The sequence below is a fragment of the Xiphophorus maculatus genome, chromosome 10 (genome assembly GCF_002775205.1).
Source record: "Xiphophorus maculatus strain JP 163 A chromosome 10, X_maculatus-5.0-male, whole genome shotgun sequence".
NCBI lineage: Eukaryota > Metazoa > Chordata > Actinopteri > Cyprinodontiformes > Poeciliidae > Xiphophorus > Xiphophorus maculatus.
In genome coordinates, this window is record NC_036452.1 from 5,083,597 (window position 1) to 5,101,133 (window position 17,537).

The 17,537-nt window shown below is 38.8% G+C and overlaps 1 protein-coding gene across 2 annotated transcripts; it reads right to left on the reverse strand.

The window, feature by feature from the left end:
• Positions 1-8,272: 8,272 nt before the first annotated feature.
• LOC102222789 (zinc finger protein 281-like) lies at positions 8,273-16,777 on the reverse strand. Of its 2 annotated transcripts, none has more exons than XM_005804380.2 (7): positions 16,648-16,777; positions 13,447-13,973; positions 13,200-13,313; positions 12,234-12,357; positions 11,037-11,120; positions 10,822-10,940; positions 8,273-10,225 (listed from the first exon to the last, which is right to left on the reverse strand). In XM_005804380.2, the coding sequence occupies exons 2-7, from the start codon at positions 13,897-13,899 to the stop codon at positions 8,612-8,614; spliced, it is 2,508 nt and encodes an 835-aa protein (XP_005804437.1). In that variant the 5' UTR covers positions 13,900-13,973; positions 16,648-16,777; the 3' UTR covers positions 8,273-8,611. The 2 variants fall into 2 exon arrangements, with proteins under 2 accessions (XP_005804437.1, XP_023197181.1); XM_023341413.1 differs by lacking the exon at positions 16,648-16,777 and adding an exon at positions 16,363-16,538.
• Positions 16,778-17,537: the final 760 nt, after the last annotated feature.

The window sequence follows — 17,537 nt, forward strand, 5'->3', positions numbered from 1 at the left end:
TCACTCCTTTTCAGACGCATATCTCTGACTTTGACTTTATAGGTTACAGAAAGATGTTAATAATAAACCAGAGGAACAAAGATTCCATTCCTTGTCAGTTGTTAAATGCTTTTATAACTGTCCCATCTGTCCTTCCTTAACACTCAGATATTTTTAAGCTTGATTTATTTAACAATCTAAATCGAAATACAATCACAAATCATCTCTAATATATTTCTTTTCATAACAAGTCTTAAAATATTGCCACTGAAGGATATTTCGACCCACTTACTTCCTGTATCATCATCATCATCATCATCATCATTTAGTTACCAGTAAAACAATAAAATCAACCTGACCTTTGATTTTAAGACGGCTTATGTTGTGAAAGGAGGCAATTACAGGCATAAACAGATAAAAATATACCTAAATAAAATGTGTATGAAGTTGGAAGGAACTCTAAATTACTGTTTACTGAGAGTATGGGTGCACACAAAGTGGGAAATGAAAGTTTTAATGGAACCTGAAGAATGGCGGCATTGCTGCTCTTGAACAGAAACTGCTTTACATTGACATTGATTCTCTTTGCACTGATACTATCTTCAACTCTTGCACCATTTCTACGTCATCTAGGGTGATGGTGGAAAAAAAGATGACTTTTTTCCCCCACCCATTCAAATACTCATTTACGTCACCATCACAAAATTACTTGAAGGTATTCTACGTTTCATGCTGACCATAGGGAAGGTTTATCCTTGACAAAGTTGCAAGTCTGTTCCACACAGCTTTCAAAAGGTGATGAATTGTAAACATCACAAACTGACAGGATTAAAAGATGAACATTTGGAAAACATTAGGAGAAAGAATTACTTAAAGGGAGTATCTGGGTTCTCCCTGTGCATGTTTGGGTTCTCTCCGGGTACTCCGGCTTCCTCCTACAGTCCAAAATCATGACTGTAAGGTTAATTGGTCTCTCTAAATTCTCCCTAGGTGTGAGTGTGTGTGTGCATGGTATTTGTCCTGTCTGTCTCTGTGTTTCCCTGTGACAGACTGGCGACCTGTCCAGGGTGAACCCCGCCTCTTGCCTGTAACGTTAGCTGGAGAGGCACCAGCACCTCCCGACCCCACTAGGGACAAGGCTGTTAAAAAATGGATGGATGGATGGATGGAGTATCTGGGTTCTCATTAAGAGCTAATTTTGTAAGGAACCAAAATTAGCAAACTAAACTCTACTTTGGTGTAAAGAGCACCAGTAAAGAATATTTGGTTTTACTGGTCATATATTATTTTATTTGCCTGTTTGTATAAATCATATTCGGGCTGTAAAATATGTCAGAATAAGATGCAGAAATATTTTTTGTAAAGTTAAGTAATGTAGCTTCTACTTGTTAAAAACAATAAATAATGGTAAGCAATGGTGTTCTGCAAGGCTCTAATTTAGGTCCAAAGCATTTTAAATTGACCCATGGTAAGATAGAATGCATCATCAGGAGACATACTATTAATTATCACAGCTATGTTGGTGATAGATGCAAAACTGTCTGATGAACATTTTAATCCATAGCTATTGTCATGCTGGTATCAACATTTTTCTGTTGTTGCACAGTTTTTATTGCCACTTATATTTAGCTTTTTACTGTGTAAATACACATGCACATTCAGTTTTTGTTTTCTTTAAACTAACCTTCTCCTTTGCACATTCCTTTGGACCGACGTACGTTACTTTTAATAACTGCACACTATTTATATTGAAATTTAGCTCTTTATTTTAATCTTCATTCTGTTTTTTTATATATTTTATATTCTTATCTTTGTATTAACTTACACACTTTGGCTGCCTCTCACTTTGCTGCTGTTGCACTGGAATCTCCCCACTGAGGGACAATAAGGGATATTTCTATTCTACTGTACTATGACTTTTCTAAATATGTTAGAGTATCATTATCAGTTTAATCTGGAGAAAACAGAAATTTTATTTGTTATCATGGACTCTGACAATGAATGAAGGTGTTAGATCCTTATCTAATCATTTCATTGTATAACTTTAACAATTTTATAAGTGTTTTATCTTTTGAAGGACATAAACAGTTTCACAGTTTCTCTGTCAGGCCACTATAGACACTTTAACACAGTGCTGATTTCATTAGTCCCAATAAAGTGGGGATTGAAAAGACATAGTTGTGGACTTCTGACAGATGAGGAACTGAATTATTAGCTTCTATTGTGCTTGAGAGGGTTAAAAATCCACTTCTAGGGCTTCGTAACTCCAAAGAGCCAGTGGAACAGTGGAACAGTGGTAAGAAGTGACTGACCTACCAAATTCTCTATAACAGCACATCAACTTCTCATCCAGGAGGTCAAAGAAGGACCATGAACAACATTGAAAGCTCTGTAGACATCACTTTTTGCCCAGACTCCTTCTTATTGGCAAATCATGAACTTTGATCTTAAGTGATTCAAATGAAGCTTTCAAAACTTCTTTAATGACTTCCAGGAAGAGTTGTCAATGCTCTTTTGGAGTTAATTTTGTAGGTTGGCCAATCTTAGGAAAGTTCTTCACTGTTCCTTGTTTTTTGAATTTCTTAAAAATGGTTTTCACTGATGGATGTTGGAGTTCAAAAACCTTAGAAATGGCTTGTAGCCCTTTCAGACTGATGGATGTCAATGCCTTTTCTTTGCATGTGTTCTTGGATGTCTTTAGATAGGGGCATGCTGTACTGGTTTTTGAGATCTTTTAGCCTACTTCACGTTGTCAGACCAGTTCTATTTAAATAATTTCTCAACTCTAGAAGTTTGGTAATATTCAGGTCTGAGTCTGACTAATTAAGATCAGCTTTCTCAGAACTCTTAACACAGTTAATTCATGATTTAACAAAGAAATCATGTTTTCCTTTCAACAACTGTTATCTGTTATATAACTTAACTCATTCTTTAAAAAACACTTTCTGTACTTATGCAGGTTTTCTTTGAAAATATATATATTTTTTGATGATCAGAAACATTTCTGGTTGACAATAAAGGGAAAAACGGAAGACTTCCTTATGGAACCATAACTTTTTCACAGCACTGTATTTATCTTTTCACAACACAGTCAATACCACAGTTAGACAACTTCAACAATGTGTGGCCTTGTGGGTCACCACAGTTTAACACTACAGTAAAATATTAATCTGGAGTTTTCTTCTCCTAAAACCCTAAAGTGGTGCATATCAGTTTTTCAAGAGTCACTGCACTGTGTTTATATGAATGTTTTATTAGGTTGTTTTGCTATGGAAACTTTTACACTAGTGACTGTACTCTTCATGTACAACAGACCAACTACTTAGAAATTATATTGATGATATTTGGGACGTAGTTCATGTTGCCTTAAACATCAACATGAGTAATGACTCTTTGCCATTACTGATAATGAGTCTTTTATATCACTCTAGATGTTACACCAGTGAAAAGATACCATCTGTTACACTTCAGAGGAAACATGTTTCCCAATCTTGCGTCCAGAACTTTCAGCAACAATTTTACACTCAGGTTTTATCACCTGGTGGAGTGTCAACACGCGAGCAATCACACAGCAATAACTGCCCCTCCTGACAAGTGGAAGTCCAAAGTCACATCCATTTACGTGCTCTCCTTATAATACCGCCCAGTAGCTCTGTTCCTGGCAGCGAGGCAGCTGCATGACGACAGCAGTGATTAAGCTAAGAACACCATGTTTGTGAAGCAGGAGGGAGGCTGATAACAGTTGAGCGAAAACTGTCCGGACTTTTCTTTTTCCTGAAGGTCTTTGATCCGGAAGTCAGAACCTCTGTAGTGAGAGAAGAAACACGAGAAGTAGATTAAGAGGTTAATAAAAAGACTAATTTGCTTGCATGAGCCCAAAATGGGTTTGGCCAATAACTGGTTGTGTCACCATTGATGGTAACGACTATCATCAAATCTTTTCCATTACTGGCAATGAGTCTTTTACGTCACTTTAGAGGACATTCGAGATACTCTACTATGTATTAATGCGACCAAGGTGGAAAGAGGTTAGGACAAACTTATTTCTGTCTGAACTTTGACTAGGCTCTTCCAAGAAAATCATTTAGTTTTTATATTGCATCTAAAGGTGAACTATCTAATCATAAGGTTATTTATCCTAGCATATTAATCAGTTTATTTATAGCACCACCTCACAACAAATGTCGCAGTGAGGCACCTCACAGAAAGTCATTTCAACTCAAACATACATGCCACTTAATCCTAATTATCAAACAGCACATTGAGTTCAATTCTTTGTGCTACTAGAGTTTGCTTAATCTGACTGTCGTGATTATCGGAGAATTTCTATTGGATTTTCTTGTTGAGAGACAAACTCACAATTTCAAGTCAAAGTCAAGTCTACAAGGCCAAGGAAGCAAAGAAATCACAGATCATCACACAGATCACCATGTTTCACTGAAGGTCTGGTGTTAGTTTTATAAATAGTTGTTAGTTTTATTCCAGATGCAAGAAATACACTTTCCAAAAATGTTTTTCTAGTCATAAATCCACAGAATATTTTTTCAAAAGTATTTGGAATCATTAAAAAATGTATTTGTTTGGCTATTTTTTTGGTCAGTAGTGTTTTTTATCTTTTTTTAAACTCCTATGGAGGCTATGTTGAGGTGTCGTTTCCACAAATAAATTTGTGTGTTATTAAAACACAAATTTGAATAAAGGCATGTGAGGCCTTCAGTGTGTTGGATTTTGTGTCTGGGTTCTTTGTGACCTCCTGTATGAGTTGATGATGATTAGCTGATGCGAAGTCTCACCACTATTTCACGCTGTCTCTATTTTTAAATATTTACTCTCATTCAAAAGACGTTTATGACCCGGCCCTGACTTAAAAAATGTAAAAGATTTTTTTTCTAATGTGTTCTTATACTTTTTTTAGATTGAGGCATGATGTTTTGCTTTTTTTAAAATTGTTTAGCAAACTTTGTGTTACTCAATTATTTTAAAAAATCATCTTTATGTTAAGTCAAGACTATGTTTGTGAAATTGTTTTGATGATCTGAAACATTTAAGAAGGGAATAAAAAACTTCTCATAGAACATAAGAAATCTCTACTAGGGTAAATTTTTACTGCAGCTTATTTGCTTGACCTGCTTATTGTAGATCAGTAGAATTATTAAAATTAGTACAGCAAGCAGGAAAATTTTATTCATTTTAGTCTACAGATATATTGGCGGTAATAAAGTTGGCCATGTGATACACAGCAATAAAACTTATCACCATCCAATGATTCCATTTGACTAATTTAGAACATTCATCAACCAGTCAGTCTGTGTAAGGAATATTATGATTTATTAAGATGATAAAGTGAATATGAGTGCAGGGGGGGAGGCACAATTGCTCAGTAAACAGACTAAAAACATTTTATTCACAGAGTTCATAGAGGCTGCATAGACACAAGAGGTTGGACTTTATTCCGTTACCATGAGAACTGCTTGAAAAACATGTTTCTAAAATCTACCAACACTAAAGTGAAGCAGAAAGTAGCATTCTTGTAATGCTGCATTAAACTGCAGCAGTTAACCACCGTTACTGAGTCCACTTATGCAATCTGCAAAATAGGCACTTAAATTGCTTAATTTTAAAAGTATTCTTCCATTCAAGCTTATGCTGTTCTTCAGATTATGGTGAACATGGTAATAAAACAGCACCATCTTATGGTAGTAAAGTTTAATGCATGAAGGGATACAGTGGAAAAGCTCCCAAGTCTGTTTTTAATGACACCTAATCTGTATTTTACAAGTTTTAACACAAAAACACTTAGCAAATTTGGTAGTTGGTGTTATAGTTTTTTGCTCTCAGCTGGTCTTAAAAATAAAAAGGACTAGAGACACTAATGGAGTGAGACGTGCATCTGTCCAAAGTAACTATTTGGGGGGAAAAAAGATATTAATTTCCATTCATTTTGTGGTGAGCTCCAAAACTTACCCTTACCATAACCCTAATCTTTAGCTTCTTCCTCAGATTTACGTTGAGCCTCTTTCTGGACCACGTTACATTTTAGTCAAGTTAAATAACTTTAAACCTAAATCTTCGAGGGATGTAAACAACTTCCATTTGAGATTGATCTGAATGCTTCTTCTATAAAACAAACCTCTTATGAAAAAGAAAAAAAAACACATCACGCACAACTTTAGTAACAAAAAGTTTTATTGGCTTCTCTAATCCGTTCATCTCAATAACAGGTATAGCCTGGGAAATCATAACACAAGGGGACTAGAACGAATAAGACAAAGGAACTGCGGGGCATCTGCTACAAAAATTTGGTATTGAGGTGACAGAAAAAAATCCGTACAAAATGTTTTCATGCATATTGGAAAAACAAAACAGATTTTTAGTGTTTTTGTACATTTTTGTAAACAATATCCTTCTAGAGATCATATCAAAACACATTATGGCAAGTAACAAAAATAAGGGATATAATGAGAAGAATGAATGTTCTATGAGGCATCTATAATTCAACACTGCTTGGCGTGGATGGTATTTTTTATTATTTTTTTTTACAGAAAACAAAAATAATACATTTGCATTTTGATGAGTTGTTTGCTCTAAAATTGTAAACACAGGCAGTGTTAAATGATTATACAATATGTCGAACCTATACTACAAATATGTCCACTACATACATAAAACGCGTGTCCCTGCTTTTTTTTTTTTAACGCTTTAATGATATGAGGTATATTTAGGTCAATCTTTTTGTCTTTTTTTTTCCTCTCCCCTCCATCTCATTCACTCGTTTTTTTTTTTGTCTCTTTGAAAGCATAGTTTGTTTGGAGTGAAGTTGCTGGTCAGTCGGTCTTTGTTCCGTTTGATCTGAGCAGCTTCGAAGTCTCCGGTGAAGCTGTGGCGCTCACAGACGTGGGAAAGGGAAGGGGAGGGGGCGACGGCTCACAGGAAATCAACTAAATTAAATATCAACCCTGGCTGCCGGACAGATTGGCTTTAGCCAAGGAAGACAAAGAAGGCCATTGTTTATTCTTGTGAGTGCAGGGCTGCATTTTGGGTTGGGGAGGTGGATTGAACTTAACTTTGTTTCTGGACTGTGTTTCTTTTGACTCAAGGGGAAAAAAAAAAAGAAAAGAAAAACAAAGAGGAGGGATTTGGTGTAGGTCCGTGATTATTTGCCTAAAAGGATCTGCTACAGAGTTTGTTTGAGTGATGCTATTGGTAAATAAATAGAAGGGTTTGGGTATGCAACCAACATACCGATATAAGGGATCCAGCATGTCAGCCCGACTCTCAAAAACACTTAAATACAAAGAGGTACTCTCAAAATATTGAATAACAAACATTATGGCAAATCATCTTTTTACAACACCCGAAAAACCGTAAAACAAAATCAAAAAAAGAAAAAAAGGAAGTCCCACCCAACCCATGTTCTACCCTTTAAAATAAAAAAAGCAACGAAAATACGCTTAAATGCCCACAGCCGCCCTTTACAAATCACTCGGCCGACCCCCCCGTTAACCCGCCCTCCCTCCCCATTCACAGTTTTCTCCTCTTAAAAAATAGCAATAACCATTAGCATAATAATCACGTATCACATATGCAAATTGAATGGGTTATTGTTGTTTCCAATGATTTGTTTAAAAAAGTGCTTGTTTGATTCCATTGACACAAAAACAGGAACAGCAAGGAGTGGAGTAGAAAAGTGGTGACTTGTTTTAAAAAAAAAACAACAAAAAAACACTAAACAGCATGATAAAAAGATTACTGTCTGAGGCTCGTCACATCCTGCAGCTACTTCTGGATAGAAATGAGTCACCTGATGCTACAATACTCAGTAATGTTGAAACGTCTTTTTAAAAAAGCGGGCCACGTGAAACGCAGCGGGCTGCTACAGCTGATAGAAATTCATGTAGACGTGGCTGTCTTCACATTGAGACAACAGTACCATAATCTCGACAAAGCTATGCGCAGTACAAACCGAACATTACCGTGTATTGTAAATTTTGTTGTTCTGACAAGTAACAAAATAAAAAACTAAATAAGACAAGAAAAAAGCTTTGTAGTCTCAAAATACGCCTGTAAAAACTGTGCTAATTGCATCTCATAATACAAAGTCTTATTACACAATTTCGCCTATTTTCCTGAGTTTATATGTTTCTTGTAACAGACAATATATACTTTTTTTGCCATTTGAATTCTGGGCCTTTCCCTGACACAATGTTATTATTATTGAAATCATCAACATTATTTATTACTTTACAATGGTATGATTGATAAAAAAAAAAAAAAATCACAAATAGATCAGAAAAAGGAGGAAAAAAATAAAACAAGCAAGTTAATAGCTACCCTCTAAACGTTTTTTTTAAATTACATTTAAATCTACGATACGTTCATATCAAAAATCACTACTCTTAAACAAAAACATAGGCGACTACATGATAAAAATGAGAATATCTTAAAAAATTGCATTTTGAGGCCATAGAAGACCCTCCCTGGTCATTTTGTATTAACATTTAATGGCAGTGTTCATAAAAACAAAAACTTTGCTACAGGAACTAAATTGGAGCGAGTGCGGGGGCCGGGTGGACAGCGACCAAAACAAAGAACAGAAAATGGCCCCGCTTACAGGCTTCACCTCGTCTGACCCTTATCTGAAACTTTGGCTTGTCGGGGTTTTTGATCCTGTACTCACTGGCTCACTGACATCAGCTAACAAGCTGGTATACCCTGAGAATTCTGACACCGGAGTCCGTATTCTGTGTTCCACCTCTGCTCCCGGGTCGCTGCCGTAGCTCAGAGGGGTCCGCCGGCCAGACTTGAATTGGGAGCCGAAGGCCTGGGCGAAGTTCTCGATCTGGTACGTGGTTTCTTTAGGGGGGTTAAGCGGGGACAGGTCGGGGTAGGTGGAGCCGTTGGAGCCCGCCACGCTCCCTCCGGCCTTGGACTGTGGCCCCTTGGTGCCCTCGGCCGTGGCGGTGAGCTCCTGGGGCGGTAGGGTGAAGGTCCCCGGGGAGTGCTGCTTCTCCAGCTGCTCGGTCAGCTCCTGAGACGGAGTCAGCTGCTGGTGGCTGGTGGACTCCAGGGTGAGGTGGTAGGCCGCCTGAGAGGGGGACCCCACTAACATCCCGTAGTGGGACTTGGAGGACGACGAAGAGGAAGCCGACGAAGGCGGGGCAATGGGCAGAGGAGAGGAGACCGCAGGCGGGTAGCCACAATCCAGAGGCGAGGTGCTGTACGCGTGCTTGTCAGAGAACAGGGGCCCCGTGGGGCTGGAGCTGCTGGACAGAAGAGGGAAGGGACCCGTTGGGCCGAGGCTGGGGAAGGGCCCACTATGGCTGGTGCGCTCCAAGGCCTGAAGGAGGAACTTCGAGTACTCGCTCATTACCGCCGTTTTATCACCGCCGTTGGGGGAATCGTCTTCCAGTTCCGGGGTAACGGGCGCTGCTGGCTGGAGGTCCACGTGGTGCGGGTGGTCCGACAGGTCGAAGGTCACATCGTGGTGGGTTCCCTCTGGTTTATGGCTGTAATGGTCGAGCAGGCTTTGCAGCACCTCGTCTGGAATGCCTGATTTGTCGTGTTTGAGTTCCAGCGGCGAGGAGTCCAGCATGGCCAGAGTGGGTTCGGGCCCCAGGGAACCCTGGATCACGTTGTTACCCTGGGACGTCATGTGAAGCGAGCCGGCGCCGTAGTCGTTGTTGACCGCGTGGAGATAGCGCCGCTTTTTGACAAACTGCATTGCATCGTCGTAGTTGCTGCTGGTGGTGGGACCGGGTTTGCTGCCCCCAGGTCCCTGGAGTAGAGCCATGTTGTCAAGGGCAGAACCATCCACGTGATCCATGGCGTCCGGCTTCTGGCCCAACAGTTTCTGCCCATCAGCACCATCTTCCAGGGACAGGAGGCCCTTGTCTAGCCCTTTGCGTCCAGTTTTCTTGAAGACCAGTTTGGGGGTGCGTCCCTGCATGGTGGGATCAGAGCCTGAGGGGTGCTCCATGCTGAAGTCCTGCAGGCCCAGGTCGCGGGCCATGGCCCCAGACGATGCTGCTGCTGGGGCATTCTTTTTCTTCTTGCGTTCGCCACCTTCACCGTTTTTGGACTTTGCCCTCTTACGTCCAGAGGTGGTTGAGTTTCCCTGAGAGAGTGAATAGCTGCCTTGGCCTAGCTCTGCTTCACTGAGCTCCAGCATGCTTGGATCTAGACCCTTTTTTATGGCTTCTCCACAAGTCCGTTTGTGCTTCAGTAACCGGTCTGTTCTTGAGAAAAACTGAAAGAAACAAAATAAGACTAAGTTTAGACATGAAAACAAAAAATAATAATGAATAAAACTAAATGATTCAACAAACTAGCCTAAGAAACATCAAAACTTAGCATTTAAAAAGGCAGTATTATGTGTTTCACATCAACATAGTATAATTTTATAGTATAATTAAGTAACCATGTTAACATCAGTGATAAAAATGCTGTATGTATCAAATATAGCTTGAAAGAAATTTGACTTTGTAATTTAACGCCTTGAAATTTGGCCTCCAACAGGAAGTCATCACAACATGGCTCCTCTATTAACCCTTTAACATTCGTTTTACCAGCACTGCACTCAGAAATAGCTCGCATAATGAGCTCAGCTGATGCTCTGTTCCATCAGCTGTTTGCTAATAGCTGCTGGCTAGTCTGAAGGAGCTGAGTGGGAAAGTCATGTTTTGGACAGATGAAAGGTTGCAATGGGAGATTAAAGGATTTCTCAAACATGCATAAATAATCAAAGTATGTTTTTGATGAGGGAACAACATTTTTTTAAATGAATAAAAGTAGATTTTACGTAATACTGGGCCTTTAAGAACAGAAAATATGGAAGTATATTACCTGTTGGCATGTATCGCAGCGGTAAGGCTTCTCGCCGCTGTGTGTCCTTTTGTGTCGCTCCATGTGGTACTTCTGGATAAAGCGCATGTTACACTGGTCACAGCTGAAAGGTTTTTCCCCTGTGAACGATAACAGCAGCAGTGTCAGAATCGGTTACTTCAGCCAAGATCATGGCATGAAGCAATACAGCTCACTAAATTAGATAACTGACTCACCGCTGTGAATTTTCTCATGCCGCTGAAGAAGGTATTTCTGAATGAAGCTCATGTTACATTGACTACAACGGAAAGGCCTCTCACCTGTACAATCAAGAACAAAAACATTTGCCCACAACATAAAATAAGACCCAATAACAGGCTAAAACCAAAGAAAAAAAAGGACATATTTTTGCAAAGAGAATTGAAATTTCACAGGTATTTTTGTATTACTCAAACTGGAATATTTTTAAAAGCGATAGGTGCAACATTTGACTTGTCATCTTGGAAGATTCTTTGGCTTGTAGGATTTAAATATAAAATCAGCACATTAGTTGATTTAAATTTGTCAATTTATATGGGCAAAAAATAGAAAATCAGATATGAGGATCCTAGACATTTTACCAGAGTCAAATTTGCATATTTATGTCCATTTTTGTTATGTTAAGCAAACATCATGAATAAATACACATCAACTGAATAATAAACTAACCATAACCAAAATAAACAAAATATTTCTAAAAATGCCTTTTGTTTTTTTAGTTGGAGTCAATTAGAGCTGATTTGGAATAAATTAAAAAATATTGGTGGTAAAAGACTTTAGCACAGAAGTGGACATAATGTCAAAACTAAAAGTGTGACTAATCCTTTAAACCTTTTATGAGGTCAGATTCAAATAATCAAATTAAGATTTCCCAGCAAAGAGAGTGACTAAGATGATGAGAAACAAGTGAGTAACGACTGAGTCATCACTGCATGTCTGGTTCCAAGTGACGGCTACAGACTTTTATCGCAGAAATACAAAGTGTTATGAGCAGACAGCTTGCTTTTTATGATCAAACTCTGTTATTATGGTCCTAACCAGTTTACTATCAAATCTAGCAGCCTCTAACAGATCAGGGACAGTGACTCAATCTCTTTCATCTGCTGTTCATCTGGATGTTTTCTCTGTAGCTCCTATATCTTTTAAATACAAGACCTGATAAATATTGCAGTGTAATATTCTTACAGTTCTTACACTGCAAGAACAGTTACACAGTTCTTGAAAGTATTTACAAGTATCTTCTTGTAAATACTTTCATTTAATTTTTTTATTTCATTCACACATCTGATATTTTATCAAACAGTGATGCTACAAGCTTTTCAAAAAGAAAATCTTTTTTAGTGTTTGTTTCATCGCAATAAAGAAGAGATGAAATAAAGAAGAGGAAGTCTCACCTGTGTGTATGAGCACATGTCTACGTAAGTGGTAGGAGCTGCGGAAAGCAGCGTTGCAGTGCTCACAGATATGTGGTTTTGAGTTTGGGGAAAGGCATGCTCCGTCCCCATCCAACATCATAGCCTAGAGAAAATACAAAAACATTGTTTTTTTTTCTTCTTCTTGAAAATACTTTCATTTTAATTCTATTTTTTTATTTCATTCACTCAATAATGAACATGAATGGTTCATGTAACAAGTATAAGAAATCATGAATAAAAACAAGAAGAAAGAAGTTAAAACTTTTATCTGAAATTAGCTATTCGACTTAGAAGGCTGTTATAGGAATATTCTAAATAAACAAAAAAAAAGTACACAACAAACATCAATGCCATGTCACTTCATTAGAATGATTTTCAAATTTCTTTAAATGCAGAAAGAGTTTTAAATTGTTTTATCTCAATGTCAAGGTTGTTCCATAAACTGACACCTTTAATTGAAATGGATCTTGCAGTTGGTAGCACTGTTGCCTTGCAGCAAGAAGGTCCTGGGTTCGATTCCCGGCCCGGGGTCTTTCTGCATGGAGTTTGCACGTTCTCCCTGTGCATGCGTGGGTTCTCTCCGGGTACTCCGGCTTCCTCCCACAGTCCAAAAACATGACTGTTAGGTTAATTGGTCTATCTAAATTCTCCCTAGGGGTGTGTGTGTGTGTGTGTGAATGGTTGTTTGTCTTGTATGTCTTTGTGTTGCCCTGCGACAGACTGGCGACCTGTCCAGGGTGAACCCTGCCTCTCGCCCGGAACGTAGCTGGAGATAGGCACCAGCAACCCTCCCGACCCCATTAGGGATGAACAGAAAATGGATGGATGGATGGATCTTTCTAGACTCAGAACCATCACCGTTCTGAGTCTAGATTTTTGTTTGAAAATCTCAGTTCCTTTTCAGGTAAGCTTTAATTGCGTTAAGGGAAAAGCTCAGGAATTAACCTTTGACGGATCATTGCGTTTCCTCCGTGCTTTGCCTCCTTGCCCATCCCCATTGCTCCTCCGGCCTCTTCTACCTGAGGACTCTTTTGGCTCTTTACCTGGTCTTCCAGGCATCTGAAAAGAGAAACAAAAGCAGGCATTTTTTTTTTTTTTTTAAGAAAGCACATTTAAATTACTCCTGAATAGAAAAGAAGAACCACAGAAGAGAAAATTATTATTTAAAGCCAGAACTGCTGCTGCAGCTTACCTGTTCTCCCAAGGAGCGAACATTGCTGAGGCTAAGGTCATGCAGTAGCATGTTCTGGTGATTTTGGTGCTGGTTGCCGAACGACATGTCGGGCATGTCAGTGCTGCTCTTCCCCGTGCCCCCTCCAGGACAGTTGACCCCTATTCCTCCGCCCCCGCTGTAGAGGGGCATCCGATAGTCCAGCTCGCTCAGCCGCTCCTGCTTAATGCCCATGCTGTGGAGGAAGCCGCCCGTGCTGGCAGCGACGGGGCCTTGGTGTTCCGGCGGCGAATCTCGCTCTTTTTTCAGGATCATCTCTTGGGGAAGCTCGCCGATGACCGACTGCGATGCCAGCCGCGTGAAGCTGGTGACCGGCGGCAAGTGGCTGAACATAAGCATACCTGGAGCGAAATTGGGGTCCATGCCTCCATTGCGCAGAAACTCATTGCCTAACTTGTCTTGAATAATACTCATGGTGTTGATTTACTTTGTGCCAGGGGGGAGAAGGAGGGTAATTAATCTAGTGAGGAATGCAGGAGGAGACCATTCTGGAAAAGACAACAGATAAAAAGAAATAAAAGACTTAATAAAAACAGATATGACAAGTACAGAAAACAAAATTGAAAGCAACATTTTCATTAGTTGAGCTCTTAGCACCTCAAATTGCAAGCATTTCGGTTATTTAAAGGAAGTCCGTAAAAAATAAAGTCCTCTGTTTTGTGAAAAAATTAGAATAAGTCAAAACAAGCAGACACTTGTGTGACAAAAAAAACAATGTAAAGAAAGCGAACTATTGACAAATCTCATATTTTTAACTCCTAATCTCAAATGCAATCTCTTTTGCTTAGACCACTGAAACACACCCGATCATGACTGGAGCAAAGTCACAATTAGAGGCGCACCACGACACAGCTAGTGATTTAAATCAGATGATTTTCAGCTTGATTAGCTCTTGATTAGCCCTTGATTAGCACCCTAACCAACCAGTCAGCAGGATACTAAAAATCTGATATTTTATCAAACAGAGATGCCACAAGCTTTTTAAAAAGAAAATCTTGTTTAGTGTTTGTTCTTTTCCCCAACACCCTGTAGTCAGTTCTTGTTTGCATGAGAGAACAAGACTTTAAGAAAATAATAAGTATTAACAGAATAGAGCAAAGTTAAGGCATGGCTCACTAAGGACTACACACAGACTGCTGTTTTGGTAAAGCTGCTCATGCTAACTGCTAATAAGAGGCTCAAGTAGCCTAAAATGTCCAGTTTTCTCTTTAAAAATGTAGTGTCTCGAGCTCTTTTTAATAATAGCCACTCACGGGAGGTGAGATAGATGAAATGTTGATTGTAGTTATTAAAGATAAATGTTTTATTGGTGAGTTAAAGAGCAATAAAAACTATAGATTAAAAATTAGCTACAGATCTCTAAAAAAGACATCTTAGGGAACATAATATAAGGAAAAAGGATATAATAAATGAAATTAAATATGGTTGCCTAACAAGTAATCACTATGTGACTATCACTGTTTGCAACAGTGACTGTTGCAATATCAGTTTAATTTATTGTGCAGCTCTTAATTTAAAATACTGATGAAAATGCAAATAAAAGCTGAAACGACCTTCATTGTGTAAATAGTAGATACCCAGGCCTGATCATCACAATGGAATAAATCCAAAACCTCACAAATATTTACTAATGTATGTTTGCTTTTTAAATACATACAATGTAAATGCTAAAACACCTTATGAAATAAGATATCACATAACCATACATGTAGAAGTGGCACTATCTAGCTGCGTTATGTGACAGCACAAAATGTCAAGTTTTGCACACAGAATAAATACATATGTATTTATTATTAAATAGAAGCTTTAAAGTAACGTCTCTTAATTAAAATGACGTAGAGCAAGACAAAACATCCGAGTCGTTTAATCCATCTCGTATTGTTTCAAATTCAGCCCCACATGTGATTTGGACCGTAGCCAAAATATGATTGGTATTGATAGAGCTTTTAAACACGCATCCCTTTTGTTTTCGCACTTTGAAAGAAGCAAAAACAAGTCACTTATAACTGAAACTTGTATATAAACGCAAAAGGTCAAGAGGCTGACTAGATAACGCTCGCAGTTTAATCGCTTCAGCCCACTTGCCCTAAAACAAAACAATATTTAGGTCAAATCTGAGGATACATTTCGGGGTTATATTAGACAGGCGCATTCCGGTCGCTTTGAGTGAGACGTGTAGCTAAACACGTAGAGAGGAAAAGTCGACGTAAGAATTTATTGTTTAGTCTAGACCTGCTGACCATTTGGCTACGCGACGCCGCATTCAACAGAAAACGGATGAGCTTTTGTGATGCATAATAGTTAGCCAGCTAGTTAGCATAGTTAGCGTGCTACAATGAGACAATCAAAGCATCTCTGCGTCCTCAACCAAAACAACCTAATCCATTCACCCCCAAAACCAATTTATATCGTTCAAATGAGCCAGGGATAACTTTAAAAATAAATACACCATATATATATCTAAATTTAGTCTATAAAATCAATTTAAAATCGACATTGTAACGTTTTAGCATGTTACCTGGAGTTGCTACTAAGCTAGCTAAAGCTAAAATAGGACTCGTGATTTAATGCGATTCACACGTTTATTAACCCATTGAGAAAACAATAGTATACAAGTCAGGGATTAGCTGAACAAACCGGGGAAAATAGTGGCTTATTTATTAATTTTTTAAATGGGTGAAATAGCACGTTTGCTTTGAAATTATGTCTGCGGCACGTAGTGCTCATTCTCCAATTCCCCAGCTTTGATGACGCCCGTGAAATCAAATCTGTCTGGCTGCTCGCAGCCCTGGCGCTCTATTTATTGATAGCTAACTTTAGGCTGTAATTACCAGCGGATAAATCCAACCAAGCCCCAACCAGCAAAATATTCATTACCGTTTGGGCTCCGAGTAGCTTTGCGCTCTAAAACACCGAGCAGAATAACACTCCTCACTTCGGCAAGTGGGAGTTGTGTTTATAACAATCAAGCCGCCACGAGCTAGCAGGTTAGCTCCTTAGCTGCCCCGTCTGAAAGCCGCATTAGGGCCCATGCAACAGAAACAATGATGCTGCGACTCCGTGCATCTCCTGTTTGCGCTTAGCCACGCAATTGTTCGCCCAAATCTCGACAAAAGGCGCCACGCTCGACGCAAACAAAATCCAGTTTAGCCTCCCACTCACCTACACATGACCGCAGCTGGTTTCAAACGTGCCTATATTCTCTCCGTATTCGCCGCTGAGGGGGTTTTATTGCCAAAACATTGTTCTCCGGCGGTCGCTGCTTTCTTCCATCTTGTCCCGGAGCGGGGAATTATGGGTGCAGAGGACGGGTCGTGAGAGGAGACAGGCGAAGGCTGTGGAGGTCTGAGGTGTTCACTGAACAGTTTAATACAGGCAGAGAGAATTGAAGTTGAGATTTAATACTCCATAAATGTGTCTTGTTTTTAAGACTTTTTCAGTCTGGTATGGTGAAATCAGATAAACTGCGTCAATTTTTGTAACTAATCAGCTCAGTTTTGTCATCAAGTTCTCAAATTAACTCAAAGGAAGTTAACTCAGTTTCTAAGAAAAAAATAAGATGTATTAAAATTATGAAAGCATGGCTCAGTGGTTTATTGTAAAAACAAAAAAAAAAGTTGGTAAAATGCATACTGTTTAATAAAGTGTAACAGTTTCATGAATGTACTAACTCCAATATATTAAGATAAAGAATTCAAGTTATTTTTCATTCAACAACATTGTGTTTGTCTTTTGAAGATAGATTTTCTAATATTTTATTTTCCTGGTCTTCCCTGGAAAATAAAACTGTAAACCCCTTTCGTACGTCTTCCCTCCACTTCTACCACTTCCCAACTACCTTTCCCTATCTATTTATTATTCTTGCATTTTTTTCTCTCTCCATCTTACTGTTTGCATTTAGGATGCAATTTTATGAACAAAACCAATTTATTATCTATTTATTATTCTTGCATTTTTTTCTCTCTCCATCTTACTGTTTGCATTTAGGGTGCAATTTTATGAACGTACATTTAATTGTGTCAATTAAATAATTTAGAAGAATGCAAATTATA